This window comes from Carettochelys insculpta, chromosome 23, assembly GCF_033958435.1.
Source record: "Carettochelys insculpta isolate YL-2023 chromosome 23, ASM3395843v1, whole genome shotgun sequence".
Classification (NCBI taxonomy): Eukaryota; Metazoa; Chordata; order Testudines; family Carettochelyidae; genus Carettochelys; species Carettochelys insculpta.
Window position 1 is genome coordinate 17,464,700 of NC_134159.1, and position 19,006 is coordinate 17,483,705.

The 19,006-nt window shown below is 39.7% G+C and overlaps 1 protein-coding gene across 4 annotated transcripts in view; it reads left to right on the forward strand.

Moving 5' to 3' along the window:
* The window catches only part of PRKCZ (protein kinase C zeta), a 221,751-nt gene that overhangs the window by 182,590 nt on the left and 20,155 nt on the right, over positions 1 to 19,006 (forward strand). For 3 of the 4 annotated variants that reach the window (XM_074975651.1, XM_074975650.1, XM_074975654.1), the window contains 5 exons: positions 2,409 to 2,544; positions 4,690 to 4,777; positions 5,608 to 5,727; positions 9,745 to 9,824; positions 10,437 to 10,526. In XM_074975651.1, coding sequence (XP_074831752.1) covers positions 2,409 to 2,544; positions 4,690 to 4,777; positions 5,608 to 5,727; positions 9,745 to 9,824; positions 10,437 to 10,526 — 514 coding nt within the window. Of the gene's footprint in view, positions 1 to 2,408; positions 2,545 to 4,689; positions 4,778 to 5,607; positions 5,728 to 9,744; positions 9,825 to 10,436; positions 10,527 to 13,258; positions 13,345 to 19,006 lie in introns of those variants that run through there. The other variant, XM_074975653.1, reaches the window with a different exon arrangement.

Consider the following 19,006-nt stretch of genomic DNA (forward strand, 5'->3'; position numbering starts at 1 on the left):
TCTCTTCAAGATGATGGCAAACTCGCTGGATATTTCACTGACTGATTTACCACAAATGCAGCACAAATTAGTGGACATTTTCCAGGCATCTTCATCTGCCAAAATTGCCTTTCCCATCAAAGAGGCCATTATGGACCCTGCCAGGCTAATTTGGTAAACTCCAGTGATTATTCCACCCTCCTCCAAATGAGCAGATTGGAAATACTATGTCCCAGCCAAGGAAGCAGTTTCTAGTCTGTCATCCAGCCCCAAGCTCCTTACCAGTCAATGTCCTACATCATCATTGCACACGGACACAATACAAGACAACACTTTATAATAAGAAGGAGAAGAGGCTTGATATGTTTGACAGAAAGTAATACTCATCAGCCTCTATGGTAATGTACAGAAGCCTGCGGGGGAACACTTCAGTCTCCCTGGACAGTCAGTAGCAGATTTAAGGGTGGCAGTCCTGAAACAAAGAAATTTCAAAAATCAAATGTAGAGGGAAATCTCTGAGCTGCAATTTGTTTGCAAATTTGACTCCATTAACCAAAGATTAATCAGAGACTGGGAGTGGCTCACGGCTTACAAAAACAGCTTCTCTGCCCTGGATGTTAATATCTCCCCATTAGACTCTGACAATGGCTCAAATCCCCATCTGATCTGACTGATCTGATCGTTTTTTCCTCTTTTGATATGTACTATTGATAATGGGCCATTTCCACCTTGCTGAATAGACCTCATCAGCTCTGGCCCTCCCTTTTACTCAGACCTCATTCTTTAAATACCCCTCTGAAACACCCCCCTCCCCACTCATGCACCTGATGAGGCAGGTCTTTGCTCATGAAAGCGTATGCTCCAAAATATGTTAGTCTGTAAGGTGCCACAAGACTTCTTGTTATTCTCGAAGCTAGAGCCTAACATGGCTACTTCTCTGATACAGCCTGTTTACGGTTTTGTATTGCCAACTATTCAGCCCTATTTTCTCGGTTTTTGAGGAGATTAAATCCTTTATTGATCATTTGCCAGATGAAACAAAACACCAGTAGAAAGCCAGTAGGGCAGAGGGATCCCTCATAGTGACAATATTACAGGAGTCCCTTTATTCTGCAGACTCCCTGGCCAGGACCTTGGCAACAGCAGTAATGATACACGGTACATGGCTCCACTTCTTTGGATTTCCAAAGTAGATTCACAAAACAGTGGAGAGTCATAACAGAGCACAAGTCATTCTCATTGCATCAACGTGGCTGAGAGAGACATGTTTTCCACATCTCAACCAAGTGGGAACAACACTTCATCTCACTCACACTTCTCCTTTTTTCTGGACAGAGGACTGATTCTTCACCTCAAGGCTTGGCTCAATTGGCTAGCAACATCTGACCATCTTTGTTCTGAACAAGTAAAAAACATACTTCTTAATAGCTGTAAACCTAGTACAGTAAACCCTCAAGGTACATGCAATCAAGTTGCACGTCTCTGGTTAAGGTGACTGTTGCTCCCGACAGACACAGGAAACCACTCCTGTTGGGGTGGCAGCTGCTAGTCAAGCTGCCATCCCTGACAGGAGCGGTTTCCTGGTTCCTGGAGTAGCAGAGAGATGGGAACCAGGCAGCAGCCTGGCTGCTGGCTCCCTTCCACTTACAGAGCCAGTAAACTGAGCAGGGCAGCAGCCCTGATAAGTTTCCTGGTTCCAAGGAGTGGAGGGGAACCGGGAGCCAGTCTGCCCCTGTTTCCCCACTCCCCTCCACTGGCTGGAGCCAGGAAACTGACCAAGGCTGCTGCTCTGCTCAGTTTGCCCTCTCTGCAAGTGGAGGGGAACTGGGAGCCATGCTTCTGCCTGGTTCCCAGCTCCACACTGCTTGTGAGACCTGGGAAACTACCAGCAGGAAGACAGGAGACAGGCTGTCCCCTGATTCCTGGCTCCCTGCCACTCTGGGAGCCAGGAAACTGACCAGCCCTGCTGGGCCTATCAGTTTCCCAGCTCTTGCAAGCCCATGGGAGCCTGGAACCAGGCTGCAGCCTGGTTCTGTCTCCCCTCAACTTGCATGAAAATACAAATTGTGTGGGAGTTGCAAAAATGCAACCCACACATAACTTGAGCATTTACTGTACAAGACAAGCATTCCCAGAAGTGGGGACCATTGGCAGTGCATACCCATTTAACAATTACAGCATCGCAAGTCACTACAGTACTGCTTCAGTAAATCTCTGGCTATAAGTGCAAGGTGTCAAAACACCTGCTATAGAGCACCCACAGGGACAACCGTCTCAAACATCACTTACTGCATAAGTTGAATAACCACCTCTTATCCCCACTTTTTTGCACTTCTTGTAGTAATAAGTGTAATGTAGTACTTTTGCTAATACTTTTTCCAAAGAACTCTAATAAGGGATATTCATTGTCATCTTGTTTCCTTTTTAAGGTTTTATGCAGCTGAAATTTGTATTGCTCTGAATTTCCTGCATGAGAGAGGAATAATCTACAGAGATCTAAAGCTAGACAATGTTCTGTTAGATGCAGAGGGTCATATCAAGTTGACAGATTATGGCATGTGCAAGGTAAGGTTCTTCTCTGATTTTCTGTCTTATAATTTTACTGTGAAGCTTTATATTTTAACGTGGTTGTCTCAGATATTCTCGTTGAATTAAATTCTGCGGCCAGCAACACCAGTGTAAATGTGAGATACGGAGTTTGTCTAAATTAATATAAGTGTAACAGAGCCTAGAATTTACTCTTAAATTGCAGTTCTCCTCTGAAAAATGACTTCTGCAAAATGTTATCTATCATCTTTCTCAACACAATGTAAGTCCTACTGTTCTTATTATTTTTGTTCTGTTAGCTCTGCTATGAGTACTGCATTCTTCTGTTGTATTAACAACCTAAATGTTAACTACATTCCAACCCCAGGACCAGATGTTACCGGGCAGCTCTTACATCCACACAATTTCATTGATGAAGATGAATTCTGATTTGCCTTTATTTTAGCATCACCATGTTTATGACACTGCTTTGGGAGCCAAAGCCACAAGGGGTCCCGTAGTTAGGTAGTAATTGGTTTTTGACCTTTTTACTAAAATTAAACGTAGGAACAGGTGATGTCACATGGGCAGCTACAAATCTGTGAGAGAGGTTTTTGTTGTTGTTGTTGTTTTAACCCTTCAGTTCTGGACTTCAGTTGCTAGCTAACCCTAGATATTGTGTCCACTGATGAGGAACAGAACTGAATTATCATAGTTGATGTCCATTTATGGCGCACAGGAATGGAAGGTGGTGAAATACACACCACCCCCAACTTCCAGCTGATGCTTTGAGAGAACAAGGACACTCCACCTTGCTGTTCACACACTGATGATCAGAGCACTGGGTGCCTGGGACCCTAAGAAGTAGATTATGTTCCAGGACTGTAAGATACTCAGACGCGAGTCTGGGACGATGGGGCAGTAGATGGTTTTGGCTATCACTGTATTGAAGGTGTTACTGGACACTGCCAATGTGACTGTAATACAGTCCAGACCACTAACTGAGAAGTGACAAGTTCTGAAGGATTCTTTAAACTGATTTAATTAAGTAGTGTACTTTCTTTTTCTATGTTACTTGCTTAATCACTAGTCCCCCTATGTATTTTTGCTGTAGGCAATTGTCAGCTCACATCACTTTTCTCTTTCCCTTCATTTGCAATCCATAGTTATGATGTTGTTTTTGACAAGCGTGAAGTGATATGACTGGAGTATTTATAATACAAATTTAACAATTTGTGTTCTGTAATTTTAAATATTCACTAATAAAAGTTTTGTTCTAGTTCATATCTGATATGACCTCTGTTATGAGACTAGCCTATCAGTTTTACAGGAATGGTCTTGAATTATTACAATAGGCCTTTTCTATCTCTAATATTTATGATCCTGTGTATTTGAATTATATTAGTCCTCTTCAATGACTGACTTTGAGGACTGAACATATGTAAGACATTAGTGTTGACACTGGAACATTTTGGCGCAGAATATGACTTTAAAAAGCATTATTTCAAACATCTTAATCATCGGAAGTATCTGAAGAAAGACTGAGGCAAGCAAATACAGTCCTAAGGAAGGTTATAAGTACCCTGGGTTTAAAATGAATTGATATTTAAAAGAAAACCAAAGAGATTAAGAATCAGCACCACAATTTAGCACTCTTTTTATCTATTTCAGAGGGTCCAGAGATTTGACCAAGACCAAGTTAACTGAGCTACCTTCTCAGTCTTACCAAGCGTTCCTCTAGTTCAAGATAGACATTAGCAATGTGGCATTGTGAGGAAGCTTGCATTGTCACTGCTTGTGATGTATATCTTCAAGGGATAATGGGACTCCAGTTTTCGAGGATTCTTATCTCATGTGTTGGCACCAGCACTAAAATACACAACTTAAAGTTAAAAGGCAACGACTTTTTTTAAAATGGTTTGTCTTTAAATATGAACTAACTTTTTTGTCTGAAAGAAACAAATTAGACACTATAGTAACATCACATAACGTTTACCACAACAAAAGGATTATAAAAAATATGTATAAACCAACCTTGAGTGGTAAAAGTTTTATGGGAGGAGTCTTATTACCACCTTGACGTCAGGAATCTTTTGACTTCTGGTTTATAATGGTTTCAGAATCTTGTGAAATACCTGCAGGTAGAATTTAACTTTCAAAAGATGAATTGGTTTATTCCTATAGGAAGGATTGGGCCCTGGTGACACTACAAGCACTTTCTGTGGAACGCCAAATTACATTGCACCAGAGATCCTAAGAGGGGAAGAATATGGTGAGTTGATGCATAAACATGTAATATTTTAATTACAGTGAATCACTAACTTAAGTTCCAATCTCAGGGCAGTAAAGAGTACATTTTAGATTATGCTGACATATTTTTCCTGTGTCATGTATAGGTAAGATGTATTTTTTAAGTTTTATTTTTCTCAGATGCAATTCAGACAATTTTTAGTTTTCTTTGATACACATAGTCATGCATGTGCAACTTCTATTAAAATACATTTCCAGTAAGGGTGAGCTTTTTATTGAAAGAGAATTCCTGCATTGTGCTACTGAGCAAATACCACAACCCAACCCTTTTATGTTGCTTTGATCTTTTAGATAGAAGTGTTTGGATCAAAACGTCTGAAGAAAATGTAGAATTCAGAACAGTAGTAGTTTATAGGAGCTCTCTGACTACTATTGTGAATTGAGAAGTGACCTATCTGGATTGTAAAATAATGGAGTACTTTCATTTTCCTGTATGGTAATATAGTAGTCACAACTTTCAAAAACACCAAAGTACTTTCCAATTTTAAGTAGTATATTGACCTTTATCTTGACACTGTGAATTGAATCCTCACTCTGTTATGGACAGTTGTGGTCCAGCTATGATTTGTTGAGCAAATTACATTTATTAGTTTTTTCCAAAGTGCTCTGCTATGGGTTATTCCTTAAGGTGCTTAGACTTGCTGCTCATAGTTTTAGTAGGAGTCGAGGATTCTCAATACGTTGCAGAATCAAGCCCTTAATCTCTATAGATGATATAATAAATGTCATTGTAATGTTATCCTAGAACCTCAGGATTTATTATCTGAAAATTTGCTCTTTTAATGCTTGTAGGATTCAGTGTGGACTGGTGGGCTCTTGGTGTCCTGATGTTTGAAATGATGGCAGGAAGATCTCCGTTTGATATAATAACTGACAATCCAGACATGAACACCGAAGATTACCTCTTCCAAGGTATATTTAATATATGTTTTTGTTTTTAACTTAATTTTTAATTTAATTTTTTTTGATTCCTTGGAAGAGAGGAAGAGCAAAACTCTAAATAATGAAAATTAGCAGCTGCCTTTTACATATTGTTGGTGCCATATATTATCTTAATCTATGCGATAAAGATTTAAGGGATCATTAGTTCTCATCCTCTCATGGCTAACAGTGATACTAACCTAGGTAAACAAGGTTATGGGATTTCTAATTCAACATTTAAGGAACTTAATTTTCTGAACAAAGAACTAGGAATTCAGAGTTAATCTTTTAGATTAGACTTTATGTAGACTGCAGGTGGCCATATCCCTTCAAGCCTGGGAAGATGAACAGGGCAAGCTTTGTTAAAAATACTGTGTGGTATATTGGCATAAAGCAGGTGGGTCTGGGTTCAGATGCCTAGCCTGATCTATCACCTCTGCTACAACATCCACATAGTTATTACCAGCAGGCTAGTTCAAGGCAATGGTGCCAACAGTGGATACAGGCCCGGGGGGCAAGCTGGGAGAGGGGCCCAGCTCCCCATGCCTGGAAGGGGCTGGGCCAAGGGCAGAAGGTGGGGGCTTAGGGGAATCAGTCCTCTCTATTCCACCCCAGCCCAGTGCACTCAGAGTGGTGACACAGCGCTCTGTGGAGTTTCAAAGTGGCCTGGGGGCAACTGCCCCTTTTGCTTCTATCCCACGTTGGCTACAGTGCAGACTTACTCAGTGAGATCCACAGTTCAGAAGTAGCTACTGAAAACAAGGTTCACAAATCTTAGATTCAAGTATCAAAGAGGTGGCCATGTTAGTCTGTATCTTTGAGAACAACAAGAAGTGCTGTGGCATCTTATAGACTAACAGATATTTTGGAGCATAAGCTTTCATGGGCAAAGACCCACTTCATCAGATGACAGTTTTAGAAGCGCACCTGTCATAGTGCTCGATAAATTATTTTATAACTTTCTTTGAATATAACAAAATGAATGACATACAAGAAATATAAATATGTGTACTAAAGAACTAGGGTGGAAAAAAAATATCCTGAGGATAAGAAGTGGGCAAAAGTAATGTGAATTATAATTTCTTTGTTGAATATAATAATGGATTTATGATTTGAACTGCTGTTCAAAGAGGGCACATACACAGATTCAATCCAAGATTTGAGATCAACAAGAAGTCCTGTGGCACCTTATAGACTAGCAGGTATTTTGGAGCATAAGCAGGTCTTTGCATGGCAGTTCAAAACCATAAATCCATTATTATATTCAACAAAGAAATTATAATTCACATTACTTTTGCCCACTTCTTATCCACAGGATATTTTTCTTTTTCCACCCTAGTTCTTTAGTACACATATTTATATTCCTTGTATGTTGTTCATGTTGTTATATTCAAAGAAAGTTATGAAATAATTTATTGAGCACTATGGCAGGTGTGCTTCTAGAACGTGCTTGTTGCTTCCTACAGTTTTACACCTCCCCGCCTCCACAGTACTGATCTATATATTTTATCCCCAATTTACAGTTAATCCTATAAATACAACATAAGCCTTGTTAATAGTGTTGGACTTGTTAGTGGTCTCTAGAGAGCTAACTGGTTACATGCAGCTGGTTTGCTTTGGTGCCAGCCAAGAGAAACAGGGAGAGATGAAATGACCCAGCAGACAGCCTGACTTCCTTTGGAAAGGGCAAAATGTTCATTGTGCCAAATGTTAACAATACTTCAGTGATGCTATTTTTCTACTAATCCAACTGCTATAGTTGTTGCAAAGATGTTAAATTGTTATCGGTAGGTAAAGAAGGTGGTCCTGAAGAGGTGGAGAGTCAGCACATTACACAGTATCTCAGTTAGGTTGTGTCCAGAGTATGACGGCATTGAGGGAAACTTCTGGGCACCAACATTGTCTGCTTACAGTTGTGTTCCTACAAGTTAAATCCCTCTCATCTGGCAACATCCGTAATCCAGCATAATTTTAGTAAGATGGACAGCTACTTACCATGGGTGCGGCCAAATTTCCCATGGTCTGATGAAGTTTGTTTACAGCTACAAGTCCTGGCTCTCCATGTTCTGTGTTGTTATTTAGCTGTAATTTACCCTGAAATGTGTAAGAGCGCAGTAAGCAGTGGAAGTGTTGGTAATGCTGGTATACAATATTGACCTCTCATGATCCAGCAAATTCACTTGTTTTGTACTGGTCAAGTCCCCAGGATGCCAAGCTAGAGAGGTTCAACCTGTATTAATTTTTTTTCTCTTCACTTACAGTGATTTCACAGTATGAATGTCATGTGTTAATTGCCTTGGAGGGGTAGCTGTGTTAGTCTGTATCTTCGCAAAAAAAACAAGCAGTACTTTAGCACCTTAGAGACTAACAATTGTATTAGCTAATGAGCTTTTGTGGGTAAGACCTGCTTCAGATTCTGAGGCAGAAATGAGCAAACAAGGTACATATAAAGGAGGAAGGAAGGAAGGAAGAAAGGAGGGAGAAAAAGAGAGAAAAGAAAAAAGAAGACATGGGGCATCACCTATCATTAAGAGGGCCTCTGGAATGAGTACATTAAGTTAGTAACAATTGGTTTGTGTGAGAAGCAGTATGCCCAATTTTTTAATCAGAAGTGTATTGCATACAACCATGTGAAGTACAGGAGCAGTGCTGGAAGTGCTTGAATGGTAAAGAATGATCTGGAAAAGTGTATGTGCAGTCTGAAAAAGAAGGAGAAGGTTGAGAGAAATTTTCCCCCAGGTCAGGCTGGCAGTGACCTTAGGGCTTTTGCCTTCCTCTGCAATATGAGCCGGAGGTCACTTGCCAGAATTTGCTAGGTATATCTCACTTAATAAAATTCCCTGTTATTGCAGAGATCACACAAAGATCGCTCCTTTTCTATGCCTGAGGCTTATAATAGTTTAATGTCCTGTCAGTGGTAATGCTTTGGGATTGGATTTAGTGTCTAGATGATAGTGGCCTCTGGTATGAAGTTCTGGCCTTAAGCTCTGACTCTTTCTGAAATACTATCTGGTGACCAGTCTGAGTGGCACTGTGAGCATTCTCAAACACCACTGTGTACTCTTTGAAGTGATAACTGGTCTCTGAACTGCTTCTTGAGGGTGAGCATTGTATAATGAAGGAAGATACAGTGGCTTGTAAGTACAAATGGCAAACCCACACAACCTCTGCTCCAGGGTAATGTTTCTTCACATTGTTTAAAAATCAGATATCATATTTGTAAAATCGCTTGATCTGGACTTTAAGGAGATGAAAAGACTTAGCAATTGTTTCAGTATGACAGATGGCATGAAAAATGATCATGAGATTAAGCATTTTCAAAAAGTCTCTAAATGTCACTGTTACTTTTCATGTGAGGATTCCAAGATAGGCATTAGTTGGTTAATCCTTGTAAAATTAAAGAAAAGTAAATGCCCATGTGACAATTACGGAAGCGGGCACTAAATGTTGAAGTGACTTGCCCTCATGATTACTAATGTGTGGGTGACAATCAGGACTAGCACTTAGCAGCCTTGATTCCTAATTTATTGTTCTATCTGCTGGATACATTGCCTTCATCTTTTTGAAAACATAAAAATTGTTATTGTAGTTTTCTCTTGTGATTTCAGTCATTAAGTCTATGGAGGGAATCTCAGTCTCCATCACTGGTGATATTTAAGAACAGATTAGGTAGGCGTCTATTGGGAATGGTATAGCTGGTGCTTAGTTCTGCCATGAGGACCTGGGACTGTACTCAATGACCTCTCGAGGTCCCTTCCAGTTGTAGTGTTCTATGATTTTATTGTGTTTTAGGAAAAGATATTAACCAGAGTTTTGTGACTTCCAAAAAAAATTTAAAGCCTGTCAAATTTTGCAGAAATAATTTAAATAGTTGCCATATTGGAACATAGTCCAGGAAGTAATACAACTAAGAAGTTTTATTAAAATCGGAGTGGATGTCACATAATAGAGCACAAAACAGATTACCTTTTTTTTTTTTTTTTTTTTTTTAAAAAAAACTTGTCACAGTTATCCTTGAAAAGCCAATCCGGATTCCAAGATTCCTCTCTGTCAAGGCATCTCATGTGTTAAAAGGATTTTTAAACAAGGTAAGTTTTACAACGCTGTTATTAATAAAAATTCAGTATCTCAAAGCTTTATTATAAAATCTCAATTAGTTAAAATCGTACAGGTGTATCTACTTTCTGTAAAGAAATTTTATAAAATCAGGACATATAGCTGTTAAAAGCAGTATTTTAAATTGCTAATTTTTAATGTGAAAATTATTGGCATGGGATTTGAGAACCTACTAGAATTTGGTAACTTGGTGAAATGGCCTTTTATAATGAAACAGTATAAAACTAAAGAGAATTAATTATTGGTCTGTGCTTGAAAACAATTATTAAATGAGTAGTCCTTTCTAATACAACCAAAGTGAAGTCAATGGAGCCATTGTCTGCATCAGTGAGAGAAAACTAAATTCAAATTTTTGATATCACAAGAAATGCTGTAAAATAAAAAGTCTAAAATGAATTTTTAAACCCATGGAATTTAGCAAACTAGATTGCCTTCATTTATTTTACCAATAGTTTATATACTGCTACCTATCCATGTATAATCTACATCGGTCAGTGGGGGATAAAAATGGAGAATTTGTCATGAGACAATAATTTTTTTTTAAAGTATAAAGAAAAAAGACTATTTTCTCTCATCTTCCACAGGATCCCAAAGAAAGGCTTGGCTGCCAGCCACAGACAGGATTTTCTGATATCAAATCTCACACATTTTTCCGCAGCATAGACTGGGATCTGGTAAAAATAATATTTTATTCTTAAGTATGCTCAGTAAAATTGTGTTCCTTCAGTATTTCAGTTACGGTGTACGTGAGCCTACAATGGTAAACACGCTTATAAATACTCTCTCCAAAAATAGTTCTTCATAACTAAGAGAATACATCAGCCCCTAAAAGTAATCATGTAAATTATGTTCTGTGCCTTCAGTTTAGGTTTCTCATTAATGGAAATAGTGGAAACTAGATTTTTCTTCATGGTCAAAAATCTGATTAGTTACAAGAAGTTTCATTTAGTTTCATGCATGGGCTTTACTTTAAAACTAAGAGGTTAATTTTTTAGGAAGAAGAGCATCATGGTATTTGCTAGGAAAAAAGCCCACGTTTTAAACCATAATAAAGGTTTGGTGGGCAATAAATTCCTTGAGTTCTATTGGTAGGTACTGCAGAACTTGTGCTGCAACTCCGATCATTGAAAATTCTGCCTGGTGCAGTACAAAACTATACCAACCCTCTCTCCCATAAGTGTGGGTGTTGGAATTTTTCTGGGAGAGACCATAAAATAGGAATGGCATGTCAAAGAGGGGCAGAGTTAACAGCCTTCAAGACATTTGCTGATTTAGGAGAGCTCTTTGCTGGTAGAGTTCTTGTGGAGCCCTGATTTTAGTTTAAAGCTGCTACTACTTGGGATTTTCATATTGAGATGGTGGCTGCTGCTCCCAATAGGTATAGATTACAACCTATTGTTCTTGATGGTCTGAATCAAGCTGTCTTTAACTTTTGTCCAAATCCTATATTTAAGTATGTATTAGGCAAATCTGGTTTCTGTGAGACAAAATATTTTAAGCAAGTTTTGTGTAGGAATCTTTGGAAGAAGTAGCATGTTGGTATTCTGTTTGGGCAGGGGAGGGATAATCTAGCATGAAGATGTTATTAATGAGCTGTATTTAGCATGACTATGGCTGTATTGGGGTCAGACCAAAAGATCCATCTAGCTCAGTATCCTGTCCAGCAGTGGTCAATGCCAGAGGGAGTGAACAGAATAGGTAATCAAGTGATTTATATGCATCATTTATAGATGTGGCATCTGACGCACACATAAGAAGGCAGTTTTCTTACAGTTTACCATATAAGGTCCCAGGCTTACAAAACCTTCTGTGCGTGACCCTTACCTATTTGAATAGGCTCATAGGGCTGTTAATGTTTGTAAAATCAGGTCCTTAGACAAGGTGACCTGAGGGAGATGTGGCTTGAGTGCAGACTGGTTAAGTAACTTTTTTGCTTGTTTGCATGTTACTTTTAAGCTTTATACGATATTTTGTATTGTTACTCCTGGCTCTTAGGAATGTTTTTGGTCTATAGTGGGTAAGATCTACTTACCTTTCGGTGGGGTTTGCAAGAAAGTGCATGCAGTGCTAAAAGTTATGATCAATTTAAGTCTCAGTTGATCTAGAACACCAGTCACTCCTTGATTAGGTCCATTGCTGTTGTCACAAAATCATCGTTATAAACTCTCTGCTGTGCTAATTGCTTTATGGCTAAGGTGCCAGCTATATCAGGAACATAACCTTAGTTAGCTATGTAGAATTTTAATAGGTAGTTTAATGATGGAGATGCAAGCATGTTTTTTTGTTTTGTTTTGTTTTGGTTTTGGGGGGTGGTTTTTTTGCAGTACTGTGAACTCCACAGTAAATATTGTAGAAACAAGAGGTAATGACTATAACAGCATGAGAGAAGTTTTCAAAGCAAGTGAGAAAATAGAATGATTAAATTCTTACTTTGTGGCTTGTTGGTTAGACTATTCTCATGGCCATTTGTCTTAGAATGTTTGGCATTAGTATCTGTTCATATAGCACAGGGGATCTGTTTAGTCTATTAATAATTTTTGAAGATGTAGGTTGTTTTAGATAGCTTGCTTAATCTGATCTGTGATGTTACTTTCCAGCATGTACTTTCAGGCACAATAGTGCTAATTACTAGGATGTTTCTTAAAATGAATCCAACAAAATGTTCTCTAATAAAGCAACAATACCAGAAGTCTGATGCTGATGTTCTATTATGTTTTTAAGAGAGACTGATATGGATTCATTGCTTTAAATAATTTGGATGACCACCTCAAACTGAAGTAGGGTGGGTTATGTATCCTGGCATCTTTTTTTTTTTTTAAAAAAAAAAAGCTGTGCTATGTAAATTATGATCTTCAGAAGTAAATTATGCATAGTTTGACATTTAAAAAGATTACAGGAAAATCATGTTTACTTTGGGCCCCTATTGTATTCTGAGTTGTATTTAGAAGCTGCTGCTTGTAGTTGTTTAAGGTGTCACTGCCATTTTGATGCAGGCATAATACTTGTTTTGCTAAGTGAATAAATAAAAGCCTGATACAATTTTTTTTTATTATGTTTTAATTTAGTCAGTCTTTTTCTGGTTTACAAGTGGTAAAGGGGAAGAGATTTACATTAGCATTTATCCCAAAACATAAAGCCTTACACAACAAAACAAGAACATAAAATTGACAAGGAACGATTGCCAGGCTTCATCCTGAGTGAAGTGCAAAAAGTAGACATAATGTGTATATATATAGTGAAAGGAGGCAAGTGTTGAATAGCATGGTCTAGATCAGTGGTTCCCAACATTTTCACTTGTGGGCCCCCCCTCCAATTACTCCCCCCTCCCCCTGCCAAACCAGTTGTGGACACCCCATCAAAGCCAATTCTCTTTTCTATGATCATTTTTATTTTATTTTATTCACAGACCCTGCCCCCTGCAATACCCTCATGGACCCCCAGGGGCCCACAGATCCCAGGTTGGGAACCACTGGTCTAGATGGTGCCTTGATCCTGTCGTTAGTGCAGGAGACTGGACTTGATGACTTCTTGCGGATCCTTCAAGCATATGATTCTATGAGTATCTTTCTAGTGTTAACAATTTAAGGTGTAAGTAATAAAGGTAAAGATACTTTTAAACTTACACAGTATTGACCCTCCCCCAATCACTTAATTGGAATCAGGTGTGCTCAGTACTGCTTAACTTTGATGAATTTTTGCATGACGGGTGTGTTATACAATAGGAGCCTTCCCTGTAAATAATTTCAATATTGGGATATTGGTTTGCATGAAATGAGGCAGTAACATTTTACAATCTAGTCCAAGAGGGGTAGTTAGTCTTTACCCTCACAAAATAGAGCAAGCAGTCCTGTAGCACCTTAAAAACTAACAGTTTTATTTATTAGTTAATGAGCTTTCATGGGTAAGACCCATGTCTTCAGAAGGTCTTCCCACGAAAGCTCATTACCTAATAAATAAAATTATTAGTCTTTAAATTGCTACAGGAATGCTTGCTTTATTCTGGAACCTAGTAAGACAGCTTTCCTAATTTGATTAATACATTTACTAAATGTTTTCTGCTTTATAAAGGGGAATTCTTCTATATTTCAAATGACTGTTTCCAGCACAGTCATCATCATCAACAACCATGAGTTCAGTGCCCGTTGGTGTCTGATGCCTCTCTCACTATTTCCTTCCATCTTTCCCTGTCCAGTGCAGGGTGGCTTAGTTTCTGTAGACTAGCTCTGCACCTCTCTACTATATCATCTACCCGTTCTCTGTGGGGTCTGCCTCTCCTATGCAAACCATTCATTATGCCAAATACCAGGGTCTTGATTTTTCATTCATCATTCATTCTGCAAATATGCCCGACTGGCTGTAACCTCTGTTGTATAACCATCTGCAGTAGGTTCTCTTTTGGCTGTATCTTCCTGTGTAATTCCTCATTGGTGACCTTCTGCATCCATCCTATTATCAGGATCTTTCTGTAACAACTCCTCTCAAATGCCAATATTCTTCTCTTTGAATATTTTGTTATCACTCATTTCTCACATCCATACAACATACTGCTGAATACACGTTTTCAAGACTCTCAGTTTCATTCCTAAGCGAATCGCTTTGCTTTTCCAGATTTTGTCCATCGCCTTCAAACTTGCTCTTCCTTTTTCTATTCTAGTCGCTATTTCCTTCTTACCGTCTAGATCATACGTTGTTCCCCCCAGATACGTGAACTTCTCTACGTTCTCTAGTTCAACCCCATATACACTGATATTCCTTCCTATTTCCTTATGTCCAAATACCATTGTTTTTGTTTTATTGATATTCATAGTCAGTCCGTACTGCTTCTTTTCCTTGTTTAACACCTGCACTGTTTTCGCTAGCTTCTCCTGATCTTCCTCCATGATAACTATATCATCCATGAACCTCAAGTTGTTAATTCTTTTCCTGTGCAAAATATCCCTTCTACCTCTTCCTTGATCTTGTCCATCGGTCTCTCTAGATGCAAGATGAAGGTACTCAGTGATATCTGATCTCCTTGTCTCATACCTCTACTCATTCTAAACCAACTTCCCAGCTCCCCGCACATTCTCGCCATTGCCTCTGCAATGTCGTTGATATCCTTCAACAACTGTATCAGTCTGCTATCCAATCTGTAGGACTCCAACACTTCCCAAGTCGCTTTCTGATCTATACTGTCAAATGCCTTCTGAAAGTCAACAAAGCAAGTGTAGATGGTCTTGTGGTTTCGTTGAGCTTTCTCCGCTATCAATCTTAGTACCAATATCTGCTGTATGGTACTTCTGTCTTTCCTGAACCCTGCTTGCTCATCCGCTAGATGTTCTTCTATCTGTGATCTTAGTCTCTCCGTCAGTATCATCATCATCACCTTGCCTAGGTAACTTGTTAGAGCAATTGTTCTGTAGTTCTTACGCTCCAGTGTACTTCCTTTCTTATGTATTGTCACTAGCATGGATCTTGTCCTTTCTTTAGGTGCCTTCCCTTCTTTCCGTGCTGTATTACACAGTTGGTGTATTTCCTGAATCATACTTTCTCCACCGTATTTGATCATCTCTCCCGTGATCTTATCATTTCCAGGGTTCTTCTTCTTTAATCATTTCACTGCTCTTTTCACTTCCTCCTTTGAAATATCAGTCTTGCTCTTGATGTTTGGGAGGGATATCTCTTTCAGTTCTTTGATTAGTCTCTCAGAGACTCGGGTCCAACTGTACTTTGTACAGAAGGGTGCAATATCTCATCCATCGCTGCACAGTCTTCTCCTTGTTCATGAGCTCATCTTTGATCGCCATCTGCTTCAGCTGTCACTTCCTATCCATATTCCCAATCATTTTATATACTTCTCTGGTCTTACGTTCACCGTAATACCTCCCTATATCTTCACACTGCTCCTCTAACCATTTCACCTTATCTTTTCTGGCCGCTTTCCTTACCTCATTGCATTTCACCCTGTATTGATGTTCCACCCTCTCGGAAACATTCCTTCTGATCTTCAGCACTCTCTTCTCTTGGACCAGCTTCAGTGTCTGCTGTGTAATCCACTTGTTATTGATCTTCTCGTCTGGAACAGTCTGCTTAATTGCCTCTCCTGTCACCATGGCTATCCCTTCGACTCTCTTATCTAGGTTATTCTGTGTGCCCACATGCCTAATCTTCTCTTCAAGTGCTGCCCTGTACGCATTCCCTATTTCTTCCTCACCTAGCCTTGCCATGTCTCTTCTTTTCTTAAACTGCGTCTTATGCTTTCTTTTGAGTTTTATCTTGATGTTTGTGATCACTAGACTGTGGTCCAAGTCTATATCCTCTCCTTGGAAAGTTCAGCACTGCTGTACTGATGTTACCCATTTTCTTCTTATCAAAATCATACCTAGCATTTTCTTGGACTCCTGGCATTCGATCGTCATATCCACTTCCTACAGTCCTTTTGTTGGAATCTTGTGTTGCAGATCACCATCTCATGCTCCATAGCAAACTCTAGTAGCTTTTTTACCTCGTTCATTTCTTTCTCGGTATCCTGACCTTGCCATGACTCTCTCCCAACCTTCGTTATCTGTTCTAACCTTCACATTCCAATCTCCTCCAATGATCAATACATCTCTCTTCGGTATCTCCTCAAGCATCTTTGTCAAATCTTTATAGAACAGCTCAATCTTCCAACACAGTGCTTTACATAATAATAGCAATACTACCAAATTGTGGCTGATGTCACTGCTTAGCTGTGCTGAGATACAATGGCAGTGGACCTCGAATGAAGATTCAGGTAAAGAGCCGTGTGGCTGACAAATTCATTGCATACAAAACGTATTTTTGGAGTGGGGGGAGAATGTTTCATCAGTACACTCAGTGGAGTTTTCCATTGTTGTCTGCTCACAGCTAGGTCTGAAATTGGCCAGATTGTTTGTGATAGTTTCATATGTGGTTTGAGAAGTAAACATATTAACCCTACATAAGCAAAAGATATAGAGACATATGACGTTAAGTTCAACCTAAGCAATGGTGAGTGGTGCAACAAAAAGCAAGTTATTTTTGAGGTGAAATTGGAAGAAAGTAAAACATTTAATCTTGGAAAATCCGAGTTTAAATACCAGTTCCAAGTAATGTTCTTCCTGAAAAGTAAAGAATTCTTAGGAAAGTCCATTTCAGAGGAATGTAGCACTTGCATTTTGAATAAAAGGCCATTGATTTCAGTAGGCATTAGGCCTTAACTTGCTTAAGTGCATTTTAAGTGTCCTACTGTGCACCTGTCTGAAACTGTATCAGTGGTGGAGAACCTTTTTTGGGGCAGTCTCTTGCTTACCTGTGCAGCTGCCTGGGACTCATCTGGCTTCTTGTCCCCTTGCTGCTCCTATTGCCTGTGATTCTAGCCATTCAGAGTGGTGGGAGGGAAAAGGCTTCAGGTAGCGCTTACCCATGTTGCCGTTTTTCCCAAACAAGTAAGGGTAGCAGCACCAGCAGCATGTAGAGCTGCTTCCTCCCACCAAAAGGCAGAGTCCATGGACCAGATCTGGTCCCAGCTTACCTGACTTCAGCCCTCAAGATTTGAGGCTCCATCACCACTCTGCAGCGAGAGAGCCAGCGCTGGGACTCCATCCACATGGGTGCTGTGGGGTGGGGAGCCTCAGGGGCTCAATCCAGGCAAACCCTGGGCCAGCAGTCCCCCATCCTGCTCTATACCTTTTGAAAATCTGGCCAAAGTAAACAATGCAATTGGATAAGAAGGGGACAAAATTACAGCAATATCTGTGGTAGCTAAATACAAATGTCACTGATATTCAGTGAGAACAAACATAAAATATTATGTGTGAAGTATATACAGCTGTGCTCTGGTTAAACATTTTTAAATAGAGTACTTTGAAGACAGTTGAGTGGAAAGTCTTTCTGGAAGTTGTTTACAAAACAATATATTGAATGTTTGTATCTTTAAAAAAGAAGACTCAGCAAGGAGAGGGGGAGTATAAAGCTCTGATCTACCTAACATATAGCATAACTGTGTGTGAAAGCCATTGTACTTCCAGGCTTTCTCTTGCCATGAGTTCTGAGTTTACTTCCTAGAAGTTGCAAAGAAACACAACTGAAAGAAAATCACCTCAGAAGTCCAGACAAGACATATTTGAAGGCAGATAAAGCAACAAAGCTGATTAAGGACAGACTCAGGAAATCCCTAGAGGGATTTCATAGAATTGTGGCACAGCAAACCTACAGAAATATTGTCTTTAATAAATGAAGTGTCTTCTGCCTCTGTGACCAGAAAAGACACTTCTGGGACATACATATCAGAAAAAATTGCAACATTCACAAAGTGGCTGATTGCAACGTTAAATTAGCAATCTTCTTGAGATTCCTAAGGGAGCTGATAAAACTGATTCAGATGGGTTTTGTGGCAACTGACTCTTCAGTTCCTCAAATTAAAGGCTGCAACACTGCCACCTACTTCTTAAAGGTAGGCTTTTTCACACTCCAATGGCCACTAAAGACAGAGTTCAGTTTTTACTCTTTCTGTTCTTTGAACACCGTTATATCCGTTTGGAATGGTGCTGCAGAAATTATTTTCCTAACCCATCATTTTGATCAGATCTCCCTTCTCTATGCATCCCCCCATAGTTATAAGTTTAAACTACCTGCCCTCATGCTCTGTCTCTTATCAACTTTGGCACCATTTCCTGGATCCTCAGCTTCAGTGATGCTACCACCAGTGACACTTCTGGTACTGGTGCCTGTGCGCACAGTACCACTTGCAACACACCCTATGCTGCCTCCATTAGCTCTGGCACCTGGGATGTCTTTGGTGCTGTCAGTGCTCTGGGAGACCTGGGCTGCTCTAAGCATGGCTGGTTTTGGCATTCACTCCCTCCCAGGATGCTCTCATTCCACTGGTCACTCTGCCTCTAGCAATCCTGGACACTTCAGTTGGTGGCTTCAGCCTCAGATAGTGTCTGCAGAAGTCCTCTTTACCAGGCCACAACCATTGATCACTTTGGTTCTAGATGCCTCAGACACAGGTTGCAGAGCACACCTGACCTGAACAGCCAAAACTCTGTGGTCGCGGTTAGAACTGTTGTTACCCATTAACATCAGTGAGCTCAGGGTTGTTTTCTCTTGGATACTTTCTTCCTCTGTCCCTAATAGCTGATGACTGAAATATTCAGCCTTGTACCTTATC